Raw genomic sequence first — 26347 nt, forward strand, 5'->3', positions numbered from 1 at the left:
CTCGATTGTGAACTGCGACTTCGAGGCCCATGCCACCAACCATCCAGCGTTGTTCGTGGCAGCTGACCCAGCCGCGGCTGCGCTGCCCAGAGTGTCGGCCAGAGATGTTGACGTCCCCCTACAAGCCCAAATACATGCAGGTCAATCATATTTGAAGTTTGAATATTTCTTGAAAAATATTAAATAAATCAAAACTAGGGTGATTTCGTAGTGAAATATTACTGTTTATCAATATTTTGTAAATATTATTTTCCCGTAAATATATTAAAATTTCTTAATATCCCATGTACCCCGGAAGTCCAAACTTCACACCTTTCTGCATATATCCTAACACATAGAAGGGGAATATCTAAATTGAAAATCTGAATATACTAATATATATTAACAGAGGGTAATATCTTGTTACCTTCTCAGCTGGTCAACAAATATTAAAAAATATGTTTTAATATTTCAATACCCGCTAAATTAGAATAAGGTTTGGTGAATATATTTTTGATGTATATTCACTAAATCTCGTAAGTACTGAAATAAATATAATCTATTTTTCCTTATTCCGTTCAATTTTGCTTCGACTCTTATACATTTATATTCTGATTATTCAGTTCTGACACTATACAAGTGTTAATGTCTTTTTGTCCTACCGTTTCAGTGCTTTTATGGATGTTGTCATCCTTGTTAATTATGTTTTCGTTGGCTTTAGATCTTAGGGACTTTTATTGAATTTTGATTGGTTTGTTCATTTTGTTCAGTGTCTAAACTTTTCAACCTCTAATTTTATCTACAGATGGGGCAAGACTGTGTCTCATCATTTATCGGCCATTGTATGTTGTCATGTAAGTGTAACTTTTTTCTTTAATTAAGTGTATTTTTTTTGAATGTTTCTTCCAATGATTTTAAAAGTTAGTCATGACTTGACTTGTTGTTTGCCTTTTATTCAATATGAAAAGCCACAGAGACTATGGCTGCCGAACCCTGAATGAAAGAAAAGCTTTTCTAGTATGGCTTTGAAATCAATTAATATCCGCTGCATTTTCCATAATTTTCCACGGATATTAAAATAAAAAAGTTTGCATCCTTTAATACACCAATTTATCAGCCATTGTCTTATCAAAATTAAACTAGGAAACTCAAACGGCTATACTTTATTTATTCCACTCCTTGGGGGGGGGGGGGGGGGGGGGCTATAAACATAGATATCATACGTGTCCTGTGACTTTACAAAGCCGGTCCAGGATATCATATTCTTAATGAATTCCGGCGAGGGGGGGGGGGGTTGTTTTACAATGATGCATAAATGATGAATTGAAAATATCCTAAATGCCTACACCAATTTATCAGCCATTGTCTTATCAAAATTAAAATAGGAAATTTATTTTCATAATTCTCCTCCTATTCTATCTATTCTTAATGAATTCCCGCGGCTTGGGGGGGGGGGGGGGGGGAGAGTTTACAATGATGCACCAATAATGAAAATTAGCTCTTTATATAATATACCAAATACTCAAGTTTTTAAAATTTTGTCTTATTTTTCTACATAAATAAAAGTAAATCATTGTGTTTTTTGTTATATTTAAACATTGCTATTCAATATGTTTCTTTTTATTTAAACATTTTTGTACGAACACCGTGGCTGACCCAAAGATCAAATAACAATAAATCATATTATATTTAAATACTTGCACGCACACAAGGGAGTCTTTACTCTTTCTTTAGTAATATAAATGAATAAAGACATCCTACTTTTCTTTTCTTGTGACGTCAATGACTGATTCCTATTACAATCTATATTTTGTATATTCAGTTCAGACACTCTACAAGAGTTAATATTCGTCTGTCCTACCGTTTCAGATCTTTACTTTTATGGATGTTGTCATCCTTGTTAGGTCTTGATATTAATTCAAACTTTCATTTTTAGACTTTATCATTCGCTTATAACATTGTGTTTTGTTGTCCTAAGAATCATTATTTCAAAAACATTATTTCAAATGACTTTCTGGTTTGCTTCCATTGGGCTGTTTATTCTACTAGTCCCCCAAAGTTTTATAATAAGGTTTTCTTATTCATTGCTTCAACAACTTTTGCAGAATTGTTGAATTTGATTGGTTGGTTCATTAGGTTGAGTGTCCAAACGTTTCAACCACTTATGGTTAACAACAGACTGTAATTTATGTATCAAAAAAAGGTCATTATGTATTAATTAGTAGTGATCTAAAGGGATAAGACAATGGCCAATAAATTAATGTACATCCTCAATGATGATACACAAAATTATCCCTATTGTAGATTACAATTAGTGGTTAAAACGTTTAGACACTCAACTTAAAGAACTAACCAATCAGAATTAACTTAAAATCCCTAAAGTTGTTGATAAGAAACGTTTTTTTTTTTTGGGGGGGGGGAGGTCGCCACTCTACCCCCCTTTGAATTAAATTGGTTAAATTAAAGGTTAAAAAAATTCATATTTCAAATTCCAAGATTCAAATAGATTGAATTAAGAAGGTTTCGTGATTCGCAAAATTCACATTTCATTGATCGATTGATTTGCCAAGGTAAACCCATACCAAGGTAATACCATTTAGAGCGCTCACACTAGTGAGATTTATGTGCTAGTTATATGAATAAAATAAGCTTAAATTGTCTTATATAGCTCTTCGAGCTGGAAAATTACTTGAAAAATGCATATTAGTAAAGCATTAATTGTTTTTTGATAAATAATTCCCAAAAATATTATACTTTTGCCCGTTTTTTTACTTGTTTTTTCACATAACGCAAGCGCGTCGTTAGAACCCCTATATAACAACAAAATTTATGGAAAGAGAGGAATTCGTCGGACGAGGGAGAGCCCGTACTGAGTGAAAGACGACGGAGAAACGAGTGCGGGGAAAGCTATAACCATCGCAACCGCGAGTTGACGCGCCATCGCGGTCACGCTTATCACTATATAAGAAAGAATTTTTATTATGGATAAATAAATAAGAAATTAGCTGTACTAAATAAGTTTATTTCATAATATTCATACACAATTGAAAATAGAAATGCATTGCCATTATGATTCTTTAATTATACGTTTATTTTCAATTTTATTTCTTCATAATTTATTGATAATATTATTAAAGTTAAACAATATAGATGTATTAAAAATAAAATATGTACAAGAAGAATGATTGATCTCAAAGCAAACGGCTCATGGCTTAGCAGCTTACAAAAAATCTTTGACGTTTGATTTGGGAATAAGGTTATTGTAGCCGAGGAACATCAGTTCCTTAACCATTTGGGCCTTGAGGTTATACCTCCTTTTGCTGAAAAGCAATTTGAGATGGGAAAATATTCTTTCCTTTTGCAAAAGCTTTTCTTTAATTACGTATCGTCCGTCTGTCACTAATTTTACTTTCATTTACTTACTTTAACTTACACTGCATTTTAAAAGCAAAGCTTTTCTATAATTTTCTATAATTAGGATCGGTTAATTACTGTAACTTACACTGCATTTTAAAAGCAAAGCTTTTCTATAATTTTCTATAATTAGGGTCGGTTAATTAGAGTCTTCCAAAAAAATTAACTTACAATTTTGCCCTGAATCTTTAAGTGTTAATATCCGCTTTTATGGAAGAAGAAGTTATAAAAAATCCTTGTTAGTTCCAAAATGAGGGTGGGGGAAGGGGAAGATAACATGACACCTAGGCTTTATAAGTTAACCCCCCCCCCAAAAAAAAAATAAAATCCCCTATATGACGATTGATATATATGATTTTGAGTTTTGACCCATCCCCCCCCCTTCCCTATTTAAGAAGGGTTGACCAAAATGAGGGTGGGGGAAGGGGAAGATAACATGACACCTAGGCTTTATAAGTTAACCCCCCCCCCCAAAAAAAAAATAAATCCCCTATATGACGATTGATATATATGATTTTGAGTTTTGACCTCTCCCCCTCCCCCCCCCCCCCCCCAAGAAATAACATATGGTAATAGATAAAAGTTCCCCTTCTAACTAAGCGAAGCTTTTCTATAATTTGTATAAAAGGGTAAACCGTAAATGGATTAATTAAAATAAAAGATATATGTTGGCGTCGGCTATGAAGGCTTTTGGCCCGTGTTTTACAGACGGACAGAATACTTACTTATAATTTTGATTATACTAAATATACTTATACGTTTATGTTAATGTTTTGCATTAATGGATATTGTCATCCTTGTTAAAAATTTTCCACTCCACACATCCCAAATAACAAGCCGGAAGGTGATAATAGAAAGTTATAGTTATTAAGGAAGATTAATAATTTTAGCAAAAAAATAACACAAGTTCCCAAAGTTTTATAATAGCGTTTTCTTATTCGTTGGCTTAACAACTTTAGAGTTTTATTGAATTTTGATTAGTTGTTTCATTAAATTGAGTGTCCAAACGTTTCAACCGCTAAATCTAATCTACAGAAGGGGTAATTTTGTGTATCATCATTGGGGATAGACATCAATTTATCGCTCATTGTCTTATACCTTTAGCTCCTTGAACTATATCTGTTATCACCCTAGTAAAGCTATTAATCAAGATAATAAAACAAAATAATATCAATCATATTTATTTTATATAAAAAAGAAGTATTAAAACAATTTTTATCAGAAGCAGTTTTGGGAAATTCGCATATTTTGCAAATGGAGTATTAGTAGAAAATTAGGATCATGGAAAGAAAAACGAAGTTGCGGGCTTCATCGTACGTTCACAGTAGCTTATGAAGATTAGGTTAGGTTAGGTAAAGTAAATTTTAATGATTACCCGACAGGGTTAGAAAATATGCACCGCTTTTTGCTTCTTATAATTTCGGTATTTTTTAATTAACGTTAAGCTACAAAAAAAGCCAAGAAAGTTCTAGAAAATATGCCAAGGTTCCGTGATTCCTAATCATGCAAATCACATGATATTTAGCTAAAAAATATTTTATATTCTGTCCAGAAGGGTAGTGAGATATTACAGAATTTTAATATTTTATATCCCCTATATTTTGGACTATTTCACACCTCTCGGACAAGGGTCAGTATATACTCGTATATGGAAATATAATAATAAACCCCTTACACCCGATATTATCAGACTGTTTCCCACGGACCCCAAATAAAACGAAAATTAGCCGTTTATTGCCCTAACTTGAACATTTACAGAGTCAAAATAATATTTGAAACTTCACATATGACTGATGCAGGTTATATTGGGTTTACCCTGGAAACGCGCATGAAAAGCACAGCAGCAGAAGAAGTAGCGGCCAACTGCTGGAAGCTCCAGCAACTAGACCCGGCCCACCCGGTGCGTGTCCAGGGGAGCACGTTCTCGGTACTGAGGGGAGACATCCTGCTGCAGCTGACCTGCCAACGCCATAAATACGTTGTCCGCGAACACAAGGAGTGTTGGGACAAAGTGCCAGTAGAACCCACAGGATTTGTAGACGCTGTGACACGAGTATATAGTGAACACGCCACCAAGATTCCCTGCTCCTCCACATACCCCCTGACTGTGCACGCGGAGGAAGGCTGGATAGAGTTAACCCCCGCTCCTAAGAAGAGGCCACCCCCGCTGGATACGCCTAAGCAATTGTTGACAGAGCCCTTGGATGACTTCAGTTCAGGGGGCTTGTATTCGCAGGCCGAGTTGAACGACTGGCAACAACTGCTGGCGTTCCCAGCATACAAGAGCGCCATGCTGACCGGCCTATCCTATGGCTCCTGCGTTCAGCAAGGCAGCTGTTCGGCCACAGGAGACCATGGGATAGTGTCCTACAACATTGACCGACTGGCGGAGGAAGGAGAGGCCGCCCTGGATGTCTGGGCTGGATTTAGACAAGCTATCCACGAGTGGGGAGATGGCGCAGCCATACTGTGCTTGCTGTTGTTGATCCTCAAACTGCTGGGGGACCTAACCATCATTTCTCTGGCAGCAGCACAAGGAGGCGTCCGAGCAGCCCTGAATGCGATGTCACAAGTGTTCCTGTACCATCCAACTTTGTATAGGAAAGCTCTGGCTAGAGCCAGGCTCACCCATGCCAAGTCCCGGGACTTTTCAGTAGACTGGGATGCCATTCCCATCGGCAGGGAAGCAGCCGAGGAGATGGTGTCTATGCAATCAGCTGATAGCGGGCATGACCGCCCAGGTAGGCCAGGACCGCCCTCTGGCAGACCCCTCGGCCCCTCAGGAGGACAGGCCGCTGCCCAGACGATCAACCTGGCAGCCAGCGCCCCAGCCGCTGCCAACAACAACCAGCAGGCCCCACTGCTGACCGTCCCAGCAACAACGGTGCCACCTGCCAACCTGACACCTGCCGGCGCCGAACAACGTGTCCAACCAAAGCCAGCCTCTGCCTTCTATCCCACGTTGGGAGCCCATCAACCTTGAGAAAACACTCACCACTAGGATTCCATTGAATCATTATCGTTTGTATATATATCTTAGCCCTAAGGAGCGGACCGAAGGCCTCAACCACTGTCGGAAGTCTGGTAGGGAAACCCTCTCCCAGCCTTCCGAGGGGAGAGTTGTGGTATTCGGCAACCGTGAGCCATGCCTATGGCACCCCTGAACTGGGGTTCGGTGGAGGGTCAATGGCCCTCCCCCGAGTCCTGGGGAAGGGGTCTGACGACCCCCTCCCTATCCTTAAAATTAATGATTGAATCTGTCATGTTTATTATGGTTAACTGTATTCTTAATTCTCCCCCACCCTTTCCAGGGATGGGGGACCATTATTGCCCAAACTGACTATTGTATATGTATTATAATGCTTTTATGTTATGATTATTTATTCCTATCCATGTATTTATTGTTTGTTGTATATAGCTTTAGTATCCTTTAAACCTTCAATAAAGTGACAACTGAAATAGATGTTGATTATTATCTAGTGAATGCTAGAGAAGCGTAGCTTCTCTATAGTAAGGTGTCCACGTCTGTCACACTGCCGTAATCTAATTGAACTCCGGTGTCTGCCATTTATCCTCGGCGGATACCACATATGTATGTTCATGTAATTTTCAAGGAATTTTACTAAAAAGTGTAAAAATAATAAAATTGGTGTTAGTTACTGTTTATTGGAAGGGATAAAGCAGTTCGTTAAGCAGTGTCCAAACTTTTCCACCAATAAATTTGAAGAAATGTGATTTTGTGAACAAAAACGGGGGTATATTAATTAATATTTTCATTAACATTTTACAATCCCTTTAGATTATTGAAGGAAATAAGGGTGAATCTTGATCATTAACCCCTCTCCATTTTTAGAAAATAATTTGAAATTAGGGTAAGGGGGGATCTTTTGTATCCTGTACCTAAACAATATACTTGGGATACCCAGTACTCAACGTAACATATCTTAACCAGACCTAAAGTTAGAAACAAACAAAAATGTACCCCCTCCTCTTAATTCAAACTTATTCAATTATTATGGAGCAGAGTTTTATAAGCTCAAAAGGCTATTTGAAGTAAAACTTGAGAAATATTGTGCGCTAATTTAAACAGGCTTCTCCCCTCCCTAAATACCTTCAAAATCTTTTTAAAAATCTTGTTTATTTTCCATTCTTTTATTGAATAAACTTAGTTAATGGGCAAGAAAGAAAGTTGCATTAGCTCATCTCATAATTTCCACTCACAAAAGCTTTTTTGTTCAACCAAAAATATTTTTAAGTACAATAATCAGGGATGTAAGGGGACAAGACAATGGACGAATAATAATTCTACGTCCCAAAGTTTGGAACTAATCAATCAAAGTTCAATAAAAGTACCTAAAGATTTAGAGTCAATAAATAAGATGAAATGGTTATAAACCTAGGCTACCAGTGTGATTTACAGCCAATTTCTGCATAATTAAATTATAATATCAACTTCTTAAAATTAATTTCTTTAATTAATCAAGGCTACAGAGCTGGATCTTTAAATCGTTTTAGTGGTGAGCCAGATCGGGGTGAGCCAACTTTCCACCAATGAGAGCACATCATTTTATGAAATGCCGCGCTGGCTCACCACTAAAATGATTTAAAGATCCAGCTTAGTATATAATTGTATGTCTGTCAGCAATTATCATTCTCTAATTTCTATCTTTTAATTTGCTATCTCTCTTTATCTCTATTCTTATCTCCCCCTATCTCGCCATGTATGGACTTTTGTTTGACTTAACTTTTTTTTAAATTTAAAGTATTTAAACGTAAATATATGATCAGTCTGAATCTCATGTTCGGTATTGTATAAAAGAATTTAATTTGAAAATGTCTTTTTTTCTACATACATGTTGATATTTTGTTAAAAAAAGTATATATTAATTCTGAATAAACATCTAGTTTAATAAATCTATTGGTATAGAACTATTAATATTTAATGAGTGACCTCAACAAATGTTTCATCTCACATCTACACTCTAAAAGTTCCTGACTTGTGGAGCAGCTTCCCACGAATAACATAACACATAGAGCAGTCATTCAGTTTTGAAGCTCGTCACAACCCAGCGTCATAAAGACGTTATTTTTAACTGTTGTTAAAAAGTGGAATGGTTTGGCTCAATACAGGCGCAACACATAAACGTGTACAGTTAAGACCTCTAAACAAAGTTTGTGCAACTAAGGGTAGGTCATCTGTAGAAAGTTTGGTTGCCTAATCGTTTACATTATAGGCAAGATTTGGTTTAGAGGTACAACAAAATAAGACCTAATGATATATTCTGTCCACAAGATTGTATCCCAGATAATTTCAAATTAAAGGTTAAATTTTTTGTTGGCATTTATTTCTATTTTTTTACATATTTGCAATCAGAACTTTTTATAATTTTTAGAGTGCCCCATGCACTACGAGTCTCTTGCGGAAAGATAACTTTAGTTCTTGTCACAAGTCATAAGTATACAAGGATGACAACACATAAATTATAAATCTCTAAATCTTATTTTGTTAAATTATTTTTACTTTTTTTTCTATTAAGGTTTATTCAATAATCATTTTTTATTGCTTATCGAACATCATCCTATTTAAAAAAAAATATTACAGAGCCTATACCTGACCTAAAGATAAACAAACAATGATAACACTAACCCCCCTTATATTAAATTTTGTTCCAAAATTAAGATGGGGAGGGGTTGGTGCTCAACTAACCAATCTGAGCTGGAAAAAGCTATCCATGTAAGTATGTTGTGATCCTTGTTGAAGTAAAGTTTTGATAAACATGTGTGTTAATGTTTACATTTAAAATGAGTTTTGCGGCTAGCAGTGTTGACACATTCACAGCTAAAATTGTTTACAGCGAATCTGAAAAGTACTAGCTTTTATGTTTAGGGTTATCAATCAATTGATACAAAAATCCCTATGACAAGTTAAAAAATAAAATTATAACATGCCAAATTAACGATCAAAACTGACGGACCAACCCGAATTAAAGAAAGGCAACGCTGAAAAAGTAAAAGTTCTTTTTAAAGTCTGTTATCTGTATTTTTTAAAAGAACATTTATGCTTGTAAAAAGTTCCATGTAAAGTTATTTGCACTCGAAGCTTGGCATACATTACACCATAATATTAGTTGCACAGCTACTCTATAACCTCAGTATGTAATTGTACTGACATAACTTGAGGGATTTTAAGGGATAAAACAAATAAGTATAAATTGATATAATTATACATCCCCAATGTTGATAAACAAGATTACCTCTTCTGTTGAATAAAATCATTGGTTAAAAAGTTTGGATACTTCTAGTGTGGAACTAACCATAAAATTGATCAAAAATACCCAAAGTTTGAGCCAACAAATAAAACTTTGGATACCGATGTAATTTATAGTCAGATTTCCCCTCCCTCCCTGACAAGGATGACAACGCCCATTACAGCGAATCCCAAAAATACAATACAATTCTTCTGACAACCGAAGAATATCAAACTTAGAATATCAACATTGTTTTACAAAACCCCCAAATATATCTTTCCAAAAAATAATATAGGGGATGCTTATTTTGGATATACTTGTAATTTTAGACTTTATCATAACATTGTTCCTAAAGTTCGCTTTTGATTATAATAAGCAAAGATATTCAATGAAATACAAACATTGAACCTCAACAAAAGTGATTAGAACCCTTCATTAAAATTTTGAACCATATTGTTTATAATACTTTGCAGTGTGTCGTCATATCAGTAGGAAAATCAAGTGACCAATACCCTCTAGGGGATAGAGAAATATTATGGTATGATTCCTTGAATATAAGAATGAACCACAGAACCTTTTCTAACCTCAAAATCTAGTCTGCACGAGTTGCGCAGCAATAACGATTATAAAACAAGTTTTATGCATTTGTATTTTTCCTAATTTTAAAAATATTTTTTTTGTAAAAAAATCAATTGCTCCCTTTTAATTTATTGTAGATTTGAGATCTAACCAACAAAAAGTAAGAAAGATACAAAGAACAAATATAGACATATATACAACATCCAACATCTTTTATTTTAGGATGGTACAAAAATGTGGGTACACATGAAATGTATTGGAAAATGTTAAGAATAATATGATCTCCCATAGACCCATAAACAATATTTTTATGACCTGCCGAATACAATGTCATTTTTCAATGCTCGATTTCAACTTTTTTCTTTTTCTTTTCGCATCTTCTCTATATTTACGGCCCATTCGCGACTATGTTCGTCAAAAAAGTTATGCTTGATTACTCTAGTAATTTACATGAATGGATTTAAATTGAAACTAGTAGCAGCGCCCATAGCATCTAATAGGGTAGAAATTAACTGAACAATTATGACAATATATGAAAATTGTGTTAAACAAATTTGTTTTTAATTATTTGCAAAAACGTTTCAAAAATAGCCTTCAAATTAAAATTACACATCAAATAATTATATTTTGTTCATTTATTAGAGCTCCATTAAATAATAGCTTAAAAGAGGTTTTTAAAAAAATAAAGGTACAAAATATGAACATTTTAATGAATTAAATAGTATGTTGCATTCAATCAAGGATGATAACATTAATAAAAGCGAAGCTCCCAAAAGTTAAAATTAACTGCTTCTAGATTGCGCAAGATTCTTAAGTTCTATAAAACCTGATATCTAAAATTTCAATGTTTAATATTAAAATATTACACTATATTTGTAATATATCCATTAAAAATAGATTGTGACTGACGTATTGACGTTCTGGTGAACAGACCCAAACTGTAGAAGTTACTTTAAAAAACCACACATAGTGATCAAAAAATCAATTAGACATTCAACAGCAAAAACATACATTAAAAATTCAATAAGCAAAAATAACAAAGTATAGGCAATGATTTCGATCTCTTGGGACCACGACTTTACTAAATTTTGATTCTGCTTTTCAGTGAACTTGTATATATCTATAATACAAAGTAGAACGATGTCTGTCTGCCCGTCTGTCCGTCTGTCCGTCTGTCCGTCTGTCCGTCTGTCTGTCCGTCTGTCTGTCCGTCTGTCTGTCCGTCTGTCTGTCCGTCTGTCTGTCCGTCTGTCTGTCCGTCTGTCTGTCCGTCTGTCTGTCCGTCTGTCTGTCCGTCTGTCTGTCCGTCTGTCTGTCTGTCCCTTAAGATCTCGGTAACCACTAAACCGATCGGATTCTACTCTTCAGGGTATATACCTATTGGTCCTGTGGTGGTTTTAAGCTATTTTCTTGGGGGTTGGGACACCCCCAACCCCCCAAAACAAAAAATCCACCCCCAATTTTTTTTTTTTTTTTTGCTGAAGATTTCCTTGGTCCTTTAACGAATTTCGCCTTAATTTTTTTATCACCTCTTGGTGCAAAGCCCCTAGAGGCTAGGGGCGAATCCGCTAGTAGTATATATACTATCTATAATACAAAGTAGAACGATGTCTGTATGTCCGTCTGTCCCTTAAGATCTCGGTAACCACTGAACCAATCGGATTCTACTATTTAGGGAATATACCTACTGGTCCTGTGGTGGTTTTAGTCTATTTTCTTGGGAGATGGGACAACCCCAACCCCCCCAAAATTAAAAATTCTCCACAATTTTTGTTTGTTTTTTGTTTCTTTTTTTTGTTGCGTAGGTACTTATTTTTCCCCAATTTTTTTTTACTTATGGGAAAGTAAGTTCACATAAAACTACAGGCGGCAGCACCAATAGTAATTAATTTTTTTTAATTACCTCCTGGGGCAAGGCCCCTGGCGAGGGGCGAAGCCGCTAGTAGTATATATTATAATATAGTACACCAACCAATGTATACTATAGCAAAAGAATCCAAAGCAAATAGCCTTTTAACTACATAGGTTTAAAAAATCCTCTAAAAAGCAGATAATAAATAGCCTAGTTGCCTAAAAATTGCCCAGATCTTTTAAAGGGGACAAAAACATTCAAGCAGAATAATGAAACATTCAAACATAAGGATTATAGAATAAATATTTTTCATTATATTAGTAAATGTATAAGTCTAGTCCTCTGAAAGATATGCATAAAATTGCAGAGACATGTTTTTTTCTTCTTTGATTGCAGACTAATCTAATAAATATACTTCATTAGCATACACTGTAAAAAAAATATATTTCTATATGAAAATGTTGTTGAACTCTTTTTGATCAAATTGACAAAAATATTTGTACATAACCATCTTTATTACCCCTTTTAAATTAATCATTTTGAAACTCCTTGACCCCCCTCCCCCTCTTTACAAATTACTATGCACGTACCTGTATGGAAAAGTATGACAGTGTACTTTATTTTAAAATTTTGACCATCATAGAATGTTTTCTTATTGTTCTTTTTGTAATACGAATTTTTACAGTGCTCGAATGTCTCAAGTTCATTACAAAGCCTCATACTTGGAAGTTTTCATAATACCCCAGTCAAACTATAGTCAAGTTATTATATCAACAAACAAAATACATTGTTATAAAATAATTAGTTTAATTATATAAAAGTTTTATGAGATTAATTGCAAAATGTTGATCATAATGTGGTCAAAAAACAGCATGTCGATAACATGGTTTTTCTATGTCTTAAATTACCGTCGACATTATCCCGAGAATTAGATTTGTATATATAAGGGAGAACAGCGCCATTAATACCATTTGATTAATCGATTTGTCTTTTTTGGTCTGGTTTTATCATTTTTATTTCATCACGGCTCCAAATAAGAATCGACTTAAAACGTTCTGAATCGTATGGTTTCAAAGAATTGATTGCACCTAATTTACAAAATTTCTTTTAGATGATAATTTATTTTTCATAATTGTCCTATGACGATTAGATGCACATAAACTCTATAATCAAGTCTTCAAAAATTAAATATATATAAACGTCCAATGATATAATAATATTTATGCATTTTTACAATTTTTGGTAAGACTTCTAGATAGTTTTTTACTTCTTACTTTTGTAAAAACGTTTGTCATTCTACAAAAGTAAATGTATGTTTGAGTTTTCCTTTAATAGATGTTGTGTTTTTCCCCCCACAGATTTTAGATAATTTTACCCTATGTCCTTCAAGTAAGAATTATTTACAGACCGACCGACACGACTTATAGAGCAGCTGCTTTTATTAAAAAAGCTGACCATTTTATTTATAATGGTCAACTACGGTCAAATCGGTAATCAAGTGATTTCATTTTAACCTCCATAAAAGGAAATTCAATCTAAGCACAATTCAAGGATTATGTAGAAAAGCTGATAAGTTAGATACCACAGAAATTTAGAAAAATATAACTAAAATATTTCTTCTAGATTTTTTAAATAGGATTAGTATTTAAAAGCGAACTTTTGGTAGCATCATTTAGATTTTAGATACTTTAAAGGCAGTGCATAATCACATTTTCTTCTAAGGAAGTCAATCTTTTTTGAACTATTTTCTTTCATGTGTGTAGTCTAAAAATTAGCTGACCTTTTAAATAAGCTATACCTAAATATATACAAATTCAATATATATTTAAGGAACTACATAAATTGGGGTGGTGGTACCTTCCCCCCCCCCCTCCAAAAAAAAAAAATAGTTATAATAGTTATAATCCCAGGACATATAAAAGATAAACTGTAAAGGAGAACCTGATCGGTTCAGTGGTTAGCGAGATCCTTTAGTACAAACATAAAAACACAGAGACATATAGACATCCTGTTACTTTATTATAAGGATACTGTTAAAGTTTGACCCTACTGTCAGAAGAGGAGGAGACAATAGAATTTAAACATTTCTGGTCATTTGTTAGCTTTAAAACTTTGGGGACAATTCTAAAATCTTGATTAGGTTGTAAAAAAAACTCCATTGTCCACCAATAATTTTAATCTTCAGAAGTTTTCATTTTGTTCATTTGTATGTACTTAAATTTATCGTCCATTATTCTATACTTTAAGATCTTTGATTACTGTATATCAAAACCTAAAGAAAGATTTTTCTTAATTTGATAGAGGTAATATAATTTATTAGGCCAGTTTGAAGATAAAAAATGCACCTTTTTATCTTTAACAAGGATATTCATGTCCAAACGTAGCGCAGCAAAATAATACAAAGAGTAGTATGCAGACATAAATACTATAGTGCTTGATTTAGATTCCGAGCTTTGCTATAACTTATTATCTCTGTACGGTCCAGTAAGTAAAGTACTTAAAAGATAACTTTTTGAGCCAATTAATAAAAGAATAAATGAATCGATGTATATCTTCAAATATGATCAACATAATTACCCTTTCAGATTAAAACTATTTCGGAACCAGCGTCAACGGTTGAGACGGGAGGGGAGGGAATTCATTTTGGAATGAAAAATAAGGAATGCTACCCTTCCCAATTACAAAATTTATGGGGGTTTTTACACCTTTTACCGCACACCACTGTCTAGTCAAAAGTAAATGAAAATACCCAAAGTTTTTGAGCCACAAATAAGATAAAATAATTATTAAGTATAAAACTTTGGGTACCAGTATAATGTCCCCTACTTCTCTGGTATATCCCCCAGGGGAATGAAAATTATGTGAGATGAAATTAAAACTTCAATATCAACAGGCTATCTATAATACAAAGTAGAACGATGTCTGTTTGTTTGTATGTCTGTTTGTTTGTAGCGAAGGATCTCGCTAACCGCTGAACCGATCGGGTTCTCCTTTACAGGGTAGCTTCTCATAGGTCCTGGGAAGGTTTATAACTATTTTCTTGGGGGGTGGAAAAATCCCCAAAAGAAAATTTTTTTTTTTAATTTTTCTTTTAAATCTAAAATACAAAAAATTTGTTTGATCAAACCTCTTGGGGCAAAGCCCCTAGAGGCTAGGGGCGAAGCCGCTAGTAGAATCATAAGAAATTGGGGAAATTGATCATCCATTGTTCTATCTTTGTATAGCCCAGAAATTGGTGAGCTATAAAACTGGATTGATGAGACTATTTTATCACCGGATTTGTCTTTGCTCAACCTTACCAGTAGCACAGCTACTCTATATTAATTAAAATTAAACTACATTACTATGAAATTGATTTTTATAATTTAAGAGGAAGTTCCAAAACATGTTCTATTATTCGTTATTAGAAGGAATTTTATTTCTACATTATCGTTGCTAGGTTTGGAAAATAATAAAATTTGTCTTCTTTTTTTAGTAGCAAAGAATCTTTATACTTAATTTGTTTTACATTTACTGCAGACGACACTTTTTAGATAACATGTTCTGCAGAAAAAAATCATGTTATTTATGAATATATTGATCCTTGTTCCCCGGATTGGAGAGGAACCTTACATTGTATATTACACTGGTACCCGAACTTTTAATGATTTGTTATTGGTTGGTTCCAAACTAGTAGTGTTCAAACTTTTTGACCAACATACAGAAGGGTTAATTTTAGGTATGTATATCAGTTTATCCAAAATTGTCTTATCCCTTTAAGATCCCTGCCTTGTTCCTATACACATAATTATAACACACACAAAAGACATACACAGACAAAATACACACACACACACATACATACACACACATACATACACACACACACACATACATACACACACACACAAAGAAAAAAGGGTTCTCACTTTGCACTCCTGTGTCCATGTGTCTTTTTAATCCTTTGCATTACTTGTCAGAAAAAGGACATAGATAATTAATATCTATAAGAAAAATATCTTAAGTTTTTTTTTCTTTATCTTTTAGTGTAACTGGATTTAATAATAATCAAAATGGACTTCTATTTTTTTTTTACTTTTTTGTCCAGCCCTTTAAAAAAAATTTATGTGTTAAATGGATATTTTCTCGTTGGTTATTTAAATTTCATCTTATACTTCTGTTTATTCTTTTATATTATAACACAGAATATTCTCATTGTCATATTTATCTTTGATGTTATAATATTGAGGATTAAAAGTTATATTAACCAATGAACTTTTTGGGTACTTGAATCTAACTAAAATTATTATTTTCTGCAAAGATTTATTAAACTTATCGTAAAACTTTGTTAAGATATTGACAATTATTACTAAAATTAGACTATAGGGGATGGATCTTATTAATTATTTTTCTGGAAGAATTTTCCCCATGTGCTGATATCTGTGCAGAATTTTTAGCGGTACTAATTTAGAAAGGAGATGAAAGAAGTATGAAAATGAAGCCCTCAGCTAATTTTAAATACAACATCCCCCAAATAACATGTGGACCACAATTTAACCCTCCCACTGATCCTTTTCAAATTTTGTTTTATTTAAGTATTTGTTTTGTTCTGTAAGATTTTTAAAGGGATCTAAAGGAATATAGCATAGGAATATAAATTGTCCATTTCCAATGATAATAAACAAAAATATTCCTTTGTAGTGAAACTTTTAGTTTGGACCTAACCAGTAAAATTCATTAAAAATACTCAAAGTTTTTGAACCAACAAATAAGATAAATTGATTATAAAATTTGTGTAACAAAGTGTAAACTACGGACTATTGTTCCTTTTTGCCTCCAGAATCCCTTTGGAATTTACTTGGACATTATGGCCAATATTATTCAGTTCAACAAGAAACCTATAACTACCATAACTTCTTCAGTCTTATCATCATATATTAACAGCACAAAGTTTTTACACCTTAGAACTCTACAGGGTTAAAGCTCCTCACTAAGGGTAGAAACAAAAGGTTTCAAATAAATGAAGGGGGGGGGGGGGGTGCATGTGGTATTGGCACTAATATTAAGGGATTTCACCATTTTAAATTTTCTTTCTTTGGCCTGCGGGTTCGGGTTAGGTCTAAGCTATAAGCATAAGAATATATTGTATAAAGAATTATTTTAGAGATTAGACGTATACATCTTTAAATGATTACAATATTTATGTTTTTAAGCTTAATCTACATGAGACAAATTTAATCTGAATTGTCTTTATTAAAATAATAATTTTAATATACGAAATTGTAGGAAGAGCAAGAAGGTACTGGGGGGATAAAATGTGTGATTACCCCATCCAAAAAATAAAATTTTAACATTCTTTAGATAGTTTAATTTAAAACATCGTTAACATCAAAACTTAAATATTTTTTTTTTCAGCTAAATTCTAACTGTTAATTTTATAAATCTGATAATACACCAAAAGTATTGCATTGTCTATATAACGTCAATTCGCATAACTTATTAAAACATATATAGTTTCTGGATAAAAGAGTTGATTCTCTATCTAAAAATAATTAGGTGTGAAAACTTCATGTTTTATAAATTGTATTTATCTCTTAAAATTATCAAAATTCTATAGTTATTTACCAAATAATACCTTTAAAATAAGTTTCTATTACATATAAATCTTAATTACATGGAGTCCTACCTATATAGTAGATATTGTAAAAAGTCAGTAGTACCTAAAATGCTTTTCTTTTAAAACTTGTTTATTTCATGCCTAAGAAATTGATTTTCTGTGGTAGCCTGATGGAAAAGCGCAACCTTCTCATTCACAAAGAAAGTATCTGGAACCCAGATAAGTTTGATATACTCAGCACCAACCACCAGCTTATCCAACCCAGGCCCGCGGTCAAACGCCAGCCGCGGATCATGCCAAAACTGCCGGAAATACATGTCAAACGTAAAGTCCATAAACTTTTCCGACAGATCACCGATGGATAAAATATACAGGGTGACACCGACAGTAACGGGTATACCGCCGTAGTTTGGCCGCACTCGCTTATCATACCCGATCATGAATCGGTTTAGCAGCAGTGAGATGTTCAGTCCCGCCGAATTGCCATCGTCAACCGGAACAGCTGCTTTAGCAGGCGGCAGCGGGCGGACAAGCAGCCATGTCATAAGGCAAAAGCCGCCAAGCTGAAGTAGGCGGGTCAGTCCTTGCATGGCGATGCTTCACAACAAAAGTTTAGCGTTTTTTTGTAAATAACTAAAAATGCGGGGAAAAAATGATACAGGGGGGTTACAGACTCATGGATGAAAGTGGTGCGTATTTTCTCATGGCACGTCCAATAGATTTAACATCACCGCTATCCTTCTCTTAACATGTTTTTATAACTTTGAGATAACAACTAACATATTTTCACTAGTTTCTTAGCAACAAACAGTTTTAGGCCATTTTTTGGCTGTGTTTCACAACTCATAGAAATGTAATTATTCCAAAAATGGGTAAAAATGTTTGTTAAACTTAATTTTCAGCGGTGGAAAATTGTTGCGTAACGTCTTCAGAAGCGTGGATTAATTTTGACTAGAGATACCACGACTTGGGTCTGGTAAACCAATAAAAAGGGGCGGGGGGAATCTAAATAAATTTGGGCACCATGGATTACGAGGCTTGCAGGGGAAGGGCGTAGAACGAGGGGGACAAGAGCGTATAATTTCAACCTCGAAGGAAGTCACCCCCCACTGGAAGCCGAGCAGACCTCTGTAGGATTCCAGCTTCATTTACTCACATTTTCGTCCGTTCATGCCACCGTATAATATTCTTTTTTTTTGTTTCGGGGAAATAAGTCTATTCATATTCTAAGTATCTATTTCGTAACATAAATTTATAAATTTACATAGTACATATAATCTTTCAGGATAGTGTATTTTATATATAAAAAAATAAAGTCTTATATACTTTTCTTGAGATGATTTAATATAGTTTGAACTCTCCCTAATGTTACTATACTGTAGTGTCGAGTAGTCTGAGTGGAGATATATCCATATATATTGTCTATATATTTGTTCAATATTCCGGCTTTATCCAGAAATATACTTCCAAATACAGACACAACATTAGGAGTTCAATTTCAAAGGTTAAAAGGCAGAGTTTTGTGGGGTTGACCATAACATTGCCTTTGTAAAAGACTAGCGGATTCGCCCCTAGCCTCTAGGGGCTTTGCCCCAAGAGGTTTTATCAAACTAATTTTTTGTGTTTTAGATTTTTTTTAAAATAATTTTTTTTTGGGGTGGTGGGTATTTTTTATCTTTTGGGGGATTAGGGGTGTCCCACCCCCCAAAAACATAGTTATAAACCTTCCTGGGACCTATAAGAAGCTACCCTGTAAAGGAGAACCCGATCGGTTCAGCGGTTAGCGAGATCCTTCGCTAGAAACAAACAAACAGACAGACAAACAAACATTGTTCTACTTTGTATTATAGATTATCATCCCTTTGGTTTAAGGGGGGGGGGGGATATTGAGCCACAATTTTTACCCAAAGTTTTATTGCCAGGTTAACTTACTCGTTAGCTTTAAAACTTTTTTATTGAATTTCGATTGCTTGGTTACAAACTAGTATTTCAGGCCTTAAATTCAATCTACATTAGGGGTAATTTTGTTTATTATCATTAGGGATGTACATCAATTTATCATCGATCGTCTTATCCCTTTGGATCCATGCTAAGCACAACGATTAGTTATAGAATTAACTAATATAAATTTTTGGCAGCTATAAAATGGATAAGAAATAACAATATATCTCAAATGGATGGCAAATTTCATCACAAATAACAAACATTCAAGGGACAGAAAGACATTTATTTATATAAAACGCTTCTTTTAAATAAGAAATAGAAGGACATTTTTACAATTTTAGATAGTTAAAATTTTGCAGTCTGTTAAAAATGCATTATTTGTGTTGGTTTGACTTTACCAAAGCATTTGACAATATAAATAATACTTAACAATTTCAGGAAAATTTAGTTATAAAAAGACTTTTCTACAATTAGGTTAGAATTAGTTTGTTAGTGTATGATAGCTAGCGGCCCAATCCCTAGCATCAAGAACATCTGGATTGGAAGGGGTAAGGAAAAATAGCCTACAACCGTTTTAAGCCTTGAATTAAAAAAAAAAAATAACCTAAACTTCTCAGGACCAATGTGACTCTGCCCTAAAATGAAGATTTTAATCTGTTTAGTAGTTAATGAATTCTTAAGTTACAGAGAAAAAAAACTTTAAAAAGCACCCTATAATTAATGTTTCTCTCTAGACATAAACGATTTATTACTTTTATTTTATGCAAAACTTATGAAGCAAAAAAATATATTACAAAAAAAACCAAATTTTTTCTAAATTTTTTCTAAATTTTCCTTGATGTTGGAAGCTAATATAATATGAAGAGTATATTGTATTTCATTAATATTTTATACATCAAACTTTATATACAGTGGCGTGCGCAGGGTTTTCCCAGGGGTGTGCGCGATGAGCACTTCAATCAATTAACCCACTAACGATTTTTGACACTCCCCTTAAACTGAAATCGAGAGAGGTGTTATTGTAATAAAGACCATGAGAGGGGTGCAGTGATATTTGATTTTAAGGCGGGTTGATAGACCCCTTTAGGTATTCCCCCTATATTTCAACAGGGTATAAATTTATTTTCATATCCGCCTTAAATTCAAAGAGGGTGTAAATTTTTCATGAAACCTGTCCCCATTGGCTGTTTTAGAGGGGTGCATCCAGGGGGTGTAATCTTTGTCATTGGGTTTGAACACCAAAAGGGGTGTATCTTCTACCTTTAATTTTGCCAAGGGGGTGGATACACCCCCCTTGTACGCTTCTTTTAATATCTTGTCTATCTATATATTTTCAAACTTATCCATTTATCTATCTTTTATCCATCTTTATCTAAGAATAAAGAATATTGACAATGATAAAAGGAAAGTAAATGTACGTAGTTGTCTATAAAAACCTTTTATAAATTCACTAGAGTGAAAAAAAGGGTTAAAAGGGTCAAATTAAGACGTTTCTATAATTATTAGGGTTTTAGCTATTTTAAAACAACTAACAAATGTGCATGCATTTTTCTTTTAACTATCCTTTTATAAAGAGTTTTTCTTTGTTTGTCGGTTAAGATCTCGCAAACCACTAAACTGATTGAGTTGAGATTTTTACAGAATGTTTAATAAGGTCTCTTTATGGGTTTCCTTAAAAATTTGATTTAACTTTTTTCCTTCCATATTTCTTCTGCTAATTGAAAATAATAACAAAAAGTGGATATGAATATCATGTAGTTTGCAACGCTCTATTCATGATCTCTATTATTATTATACATTGTAATATTGTATTATGATTCAGGGAGGGAGAGGGCACTGGAGATATAACAAAGCTAAACTCTTTACTTAATTTTATTAGATAGAATCTAAGCATGGTAAAATATCACCAGGTAAATATGTCATCCATTATCCTATCCCTGTATCCCCTAAATATGATTGATACAATAAGGCCTGGAGGGGTTCTTGGGTGGTCACTCAATTACGCAAAGTTTCAAGTATAAAATATTTGCAGGTTGTAAAATAAACAAGAATGCCATCTGCAAAACCCAAAGCCCTTGAAAAAGGTACATAAACAAATATACATATAAACCCAATTATAAATACCAAGAGGGACAATAATCTGTTTTTTACTCTAGTCCCCAAAGTTTTACAATAACGTATTCTTATTAAAGTAAAACACTAGAGAGAGAAAAGGTTAAAAAACTGTATCTCCCCATCGCAATCGTCTTATGCAACCTTTCTATTTGGTTCATTCATAATCAACCAATGGTATTGCTTATATTACACAGCTAAGTAGCAGAAAATAATTTAGAAGCAGACGAAAGAGGTCTTTGAAAAATGAAGGGAGGTAGTTGTCTGTATTTACATCTATACTATAGATATGTTGTTGGCTTTGCAACTTTAGATAATTTTGATTGGTTGATTCATTAGGTTGAGTGTTCAAACGTTTTAACCACTAATTTTGATGTATAGTGGTTATTTTGTGTATCATTATTGGGAATGCAAATCAATTTATCGGTCATTGTCTTATCCCTTTGGATCCCTGTAAATACCACATATAACCAAATATCAGATTAAAACCTCTTGCAAATTCTAAGCAATACTTCCTTACACCTTGTAGTAATACAATTTTTAATCCATAGAATTATTTTAAGATAACCAATTACATACAAAAACTGATTCCTTTGCTGTTTTTACTAAAAACTTTAGACCACTATACTGGGTATTTTTCAAACATTATAAGGTTGCGTGATTATAAATTATACTGGTAAGTTTTAAATCTCAACAAGTAATTGTAATGTATAGAGAAGGAATAATATTGTTTTCTTAACATTGTCTTATCCCTTAAGTTCCCTGTAAGTACCTATGGTATTATGTGCAGGGATGGAGGAGACATTGGACTGTTCATTACACTAGTCCCCAAAGTTTTATAAGAACGTTTTCTTATTTCTTGGCTTATCATCTTTGGGGACTTTTTAAAATTTTTGATTGGTTGGTTCCTTCAGTTGAGTGTTTCAACGTTTCAACTACTAATTGTAATAAAAAAAAGGGGAAGTTTGTGTATCATCATTAGAAATATGCATCAATATATTGGACATTGCCTTTTAGATCCCGGTATTCTGTGTGTATGTTGATAATATGATATAATGATTAACTGCAGATGCATACCTGGGTTAATATCTGTTGCGCGTTTCATTTATTTGGATCATGTGCAGTTTACTGTAAAAAAGTTGATGGAATCGATTATCTTAGAATATTAAGTAGTAAGGTACCTTTTGTAAGATTTATATATATCGCAGGTTGGTTTCAAGCCATTTCCTTAACTATATAATAGTATTTAGCCGCTAGCAGCTTTTAAAGTTCTCCGTTTTTAAAAAAATAATCTATTAAACTAGTTTAGTTACTATATAACTAAGATAAGTAATTTCATCGTCCATAAATAAGTTAAGAGATATTTTTATTATTATTATATTACAGACTAGCGGCTACGCCCCCCTAGAGGCCTCTAGGGGCACTTGAGGAGGGGGGGGGGGGGGAGTTGATTTCGATAAATCAATTTCTTATTTTAGATGTAAAAGAAAGGAATTTTTTTGCGATTTCTCTTGGGAGGTTGGTGGTATCCTCACCCAAAATAGTTATAAACCTTCCCAAGACGTATGAGAAGCTACCTTGTAAAGGAGAACCTAATCAGTTCAGCGGATAGCGAGATCCTTCAGTACAAACATACACACAAGCACACAGGCAAACAGAGAAACACACAAACAGACATCCTGTTACTTTATTATAAGGATATAAGAATAGGTTTGTCACAGTTTGAATTGATTTTTCTCTTCTGTTATGTAACACAGTCTCTTATTCTTTGACTGGAAAAGTTCTGGGGGGGACTTTTATTAGTTTATGGTTCAAATATTGTGTGAGGGAAACTAGCAAATGATCATTAGAAGCATGGCAGATATGTAATAATAAAATTGAGAGCTTCTGTTCATCTGTTGTTCATATTTAGATAAAGGGAGGAACGGGTATTATGATCTACATCAATTTCTTCACCCTGTACTAGGATTGACTCTAGGGGCATGGTGACGCTTCGGGCACAAGTCCTCTCCACGTCATCTTTGAACATACTCTGCGTTTTAAAGTGCAGAGTAACGCGCTCAATCGCCTAGGGTATCAACACCCATCAGACAACCAACCCTTTGATTGCACGACCTTAGTCTGAGAAGTCCTAACTGTGCATGGTAATAAGTTGCGCCTGTTTTGGGCCAAGTCATTCCCCCTACTCTAACTATTTATATCGTGCATCTGACATAGCAACAGTAGGAACCACTTTTAACGTCTTCATTTATGACGCGGAGTCGGACTGAGATTCGAACCTATCACCTTCCCGACGACGAGCGGATGCGCTACGTGTTTAGCCACGGTCGCGGGTTTTCACCCTGTACTAACAAGGAGGGAATAGAAATTGAATCTTAAATCTTAAAGTTTTAAAAACATGTCATCTTTTATATTGACTGAAAAAAATTGGTACTTCATTGTTAAGGAGGGCGGGGACAATGAATTGCACTGGTATCCAAAGTTTTATTTCTTGGCTCAAACTTTGGGCACTTGTATTTAATTGATTGTCTTATCTCAGCATGTTAACTAGTGTGATAGACACAATTGTATATGTAAGATTTTAGGAAAGATTAATTCAGTGGCCTATCCTTGATTTCCCTCTAAAATAATTCAGGGAGGTGGGGAACATTGGGGAGTAAATTACACTGATACCAAAAAATTTATTAACACGATCTCCCATTGGCCGATTTATAAACTTTGGGTACTCTAAACAAATTTTTATTAACAGGTGATAAGCGTTAGTGTTCAAACATTTCCGCCAATAATTTTATGTTTATTGTCGACCAATCCCCTCCCGCCCCCCCCCCCCCATTTCTTTACTTTTTGTATCAAATCTAAAATATAAATGGGTTTTTGAGGCCTCTAGGGGCGTAGCCGCTAATAATAATGATAGTAATTTACTCGACGATATACAACATTTCTTTGTAAATGATGAAGTTCAATAGTGGGTCAGTAAGGGATCCAGATACTGTTATAGATATGCTACGAATTTTAAAACGTTCTATGGAATGAAAATTGGAAAAAAATGACATAAATCAAATTAAGCTACCCTGAAAAATACAACTATCTTGGTTCATCTCCAATACTAATAGACAACTATCCCATTCTTTTTACAATGGGATAACTTTTTACACAAATAAATTTGAACAAGTCAATTACTTTAAGAGGCTTGGTTGGTTCTATTATAATTTTTAAGGCACGTCAACCGCAACAGTGAACTTATGTTGTCGCAGCCAGAAGAATTTCGCACTTTATATGATATCTGGACAAAGTGTCTCAAAAAATCAGCCTTGTGACGTCATAAATATGAGGTATTACCCATCTCTTTTTCAGGGGTTTTCTTTCCCACTACTTTTTTATGTCCCTCATTTATGACGTCACATGGTTGATTTTTGAGACACTTTGTTCAGCTACTTTATATCTATAATCAACCAGAAAGAAAGAGATACTGGACTGTAAATTTAACTCGTACTCAAAGTTTTCATTTATCATTTATACATTTTGGTTACTCTTATTTGCCATTGATTAGTTGATTCAATCAGTCGTTCTATTCTACTAATAATTATAATCTACAGAAGAGGTATTTTTGTTTTGCATAATTTGGGGTGTACATCAATTTGTTGTCCATTGTCTAGATGCGTCTGGATATAGCTAAACTTGGTAAAAAACGATTTTTTCTACCGTAGTTGGACCACTTTAATTCAACAATCCGGATATAGACGACCTTAAAACTAGACGAGTGTCGAGCCCTGGATAAAATATTAAGGTAGGAAATATACCCTGATATAAGAAAAATTAAAATTTATGACTCTAGGTGCTGTATATGTTTATGTGTCTCTTGCAGAGTTTACTTATATTTGACGCATGCCATTTGCAGTAGTAAACACACTCAAAATTCAAGTCTGTTGGTCAGTTTGAATGTATCTTGTGTCTTATCAAACGTTATTTTTTTAATCTTTGTAATAGTTATTTAACGCATCGTATTACAGACAGCTTTTCGCGGATAGTCAAATTAAAAAATACAGCGAATGTACCCTAAAACTATTGTGTTTGTCAGTCCGACAATCATGCAGCAAATGACAAAAAAAGTTTTCCTTCTTCTTACTTCTATAATCTATCTTTATGTCCTTCTTTCTCTTTTTTTGACCATTAAACAATTGCTCCATAATTTCCTTTTAATGAAACAAAGAAATAAAATTTTAGATTTCACTGTTACCCATTTTGAAAACACAAATGTGCGTATTCTACGACAACATGGTGCACTGTGTCTGTATTATAAACACAAATATGATTTAATGCCTATGTTATTGTGTCTGTCCTTGCTGCAGGCGCTTATGGACAGGCAAGGAAACTGATTATAGTTTTACGACATCATACTGGCCTACCATTGGTCAATTAAAATGTATTCTGTCTTTCATTGGTCATTGTACGGCGTCATTTTCTTAGGCACTATCATCAGTTTCACAGGCCAGTTACATAGTTACAGTCAGGCAAAGTTAGTTTATGGAAAACAATATATAAGTAAAAACAAACAATTATGCCTGTAAGAAGCATAAAAAAGGGAGCTGTCCCACAAAATAGCTTTTGAGCACTCAACATCAC

At 33.9% G+C, this 26347-nt stretch overlaps 2 protein-coding genes across 15 annotated transcripts in view; one reads left to right on the forward strand and one right to left on the reverse strand.

Moving 5' to 3' along the window:
• LOC145330785 (gamma-aminobutyric acid receptor subunit beta-like) overlaps positions 1–18633 on the reverse strand; it is a 104604-nt gene extending 85971 nt beyond the window's left edge. The window contains exon 1 of the mRNA XM_080175451.1: positions 17810–18633. Within this exon, the coding sequence (XP_080031577.1) occupies positions 17810–18258 (449 nt within the window). The 5' untranslated portion in view covers positions 18259–18633. The remainder of the gene's footprint in view (positions 1–17809) is intronic.
• Positions 1–26347, forward strand: part of LOC145329995 (uncharacterized) — a 334647-nt gene that overhangs the window by 63100 nt on the left and 245200 nt on the right. The window lies entirely within an intron of this gene.

This window comes from Acartia tonsa, chromosome 10 (genome assembly GCF_053477335.1).
Source record: "Acartia tonsa isolate MP-2025a chromosome 10, ASM5347733v1, whole genome shotgun sequence".
NCBI classification, from domain to species: domain Eukaryota; kingdom Metazoa; phylum Arthropoda; class Copepoda; order Calanoida; family Acartiidae; genus Acartia; species Acartia tonsa.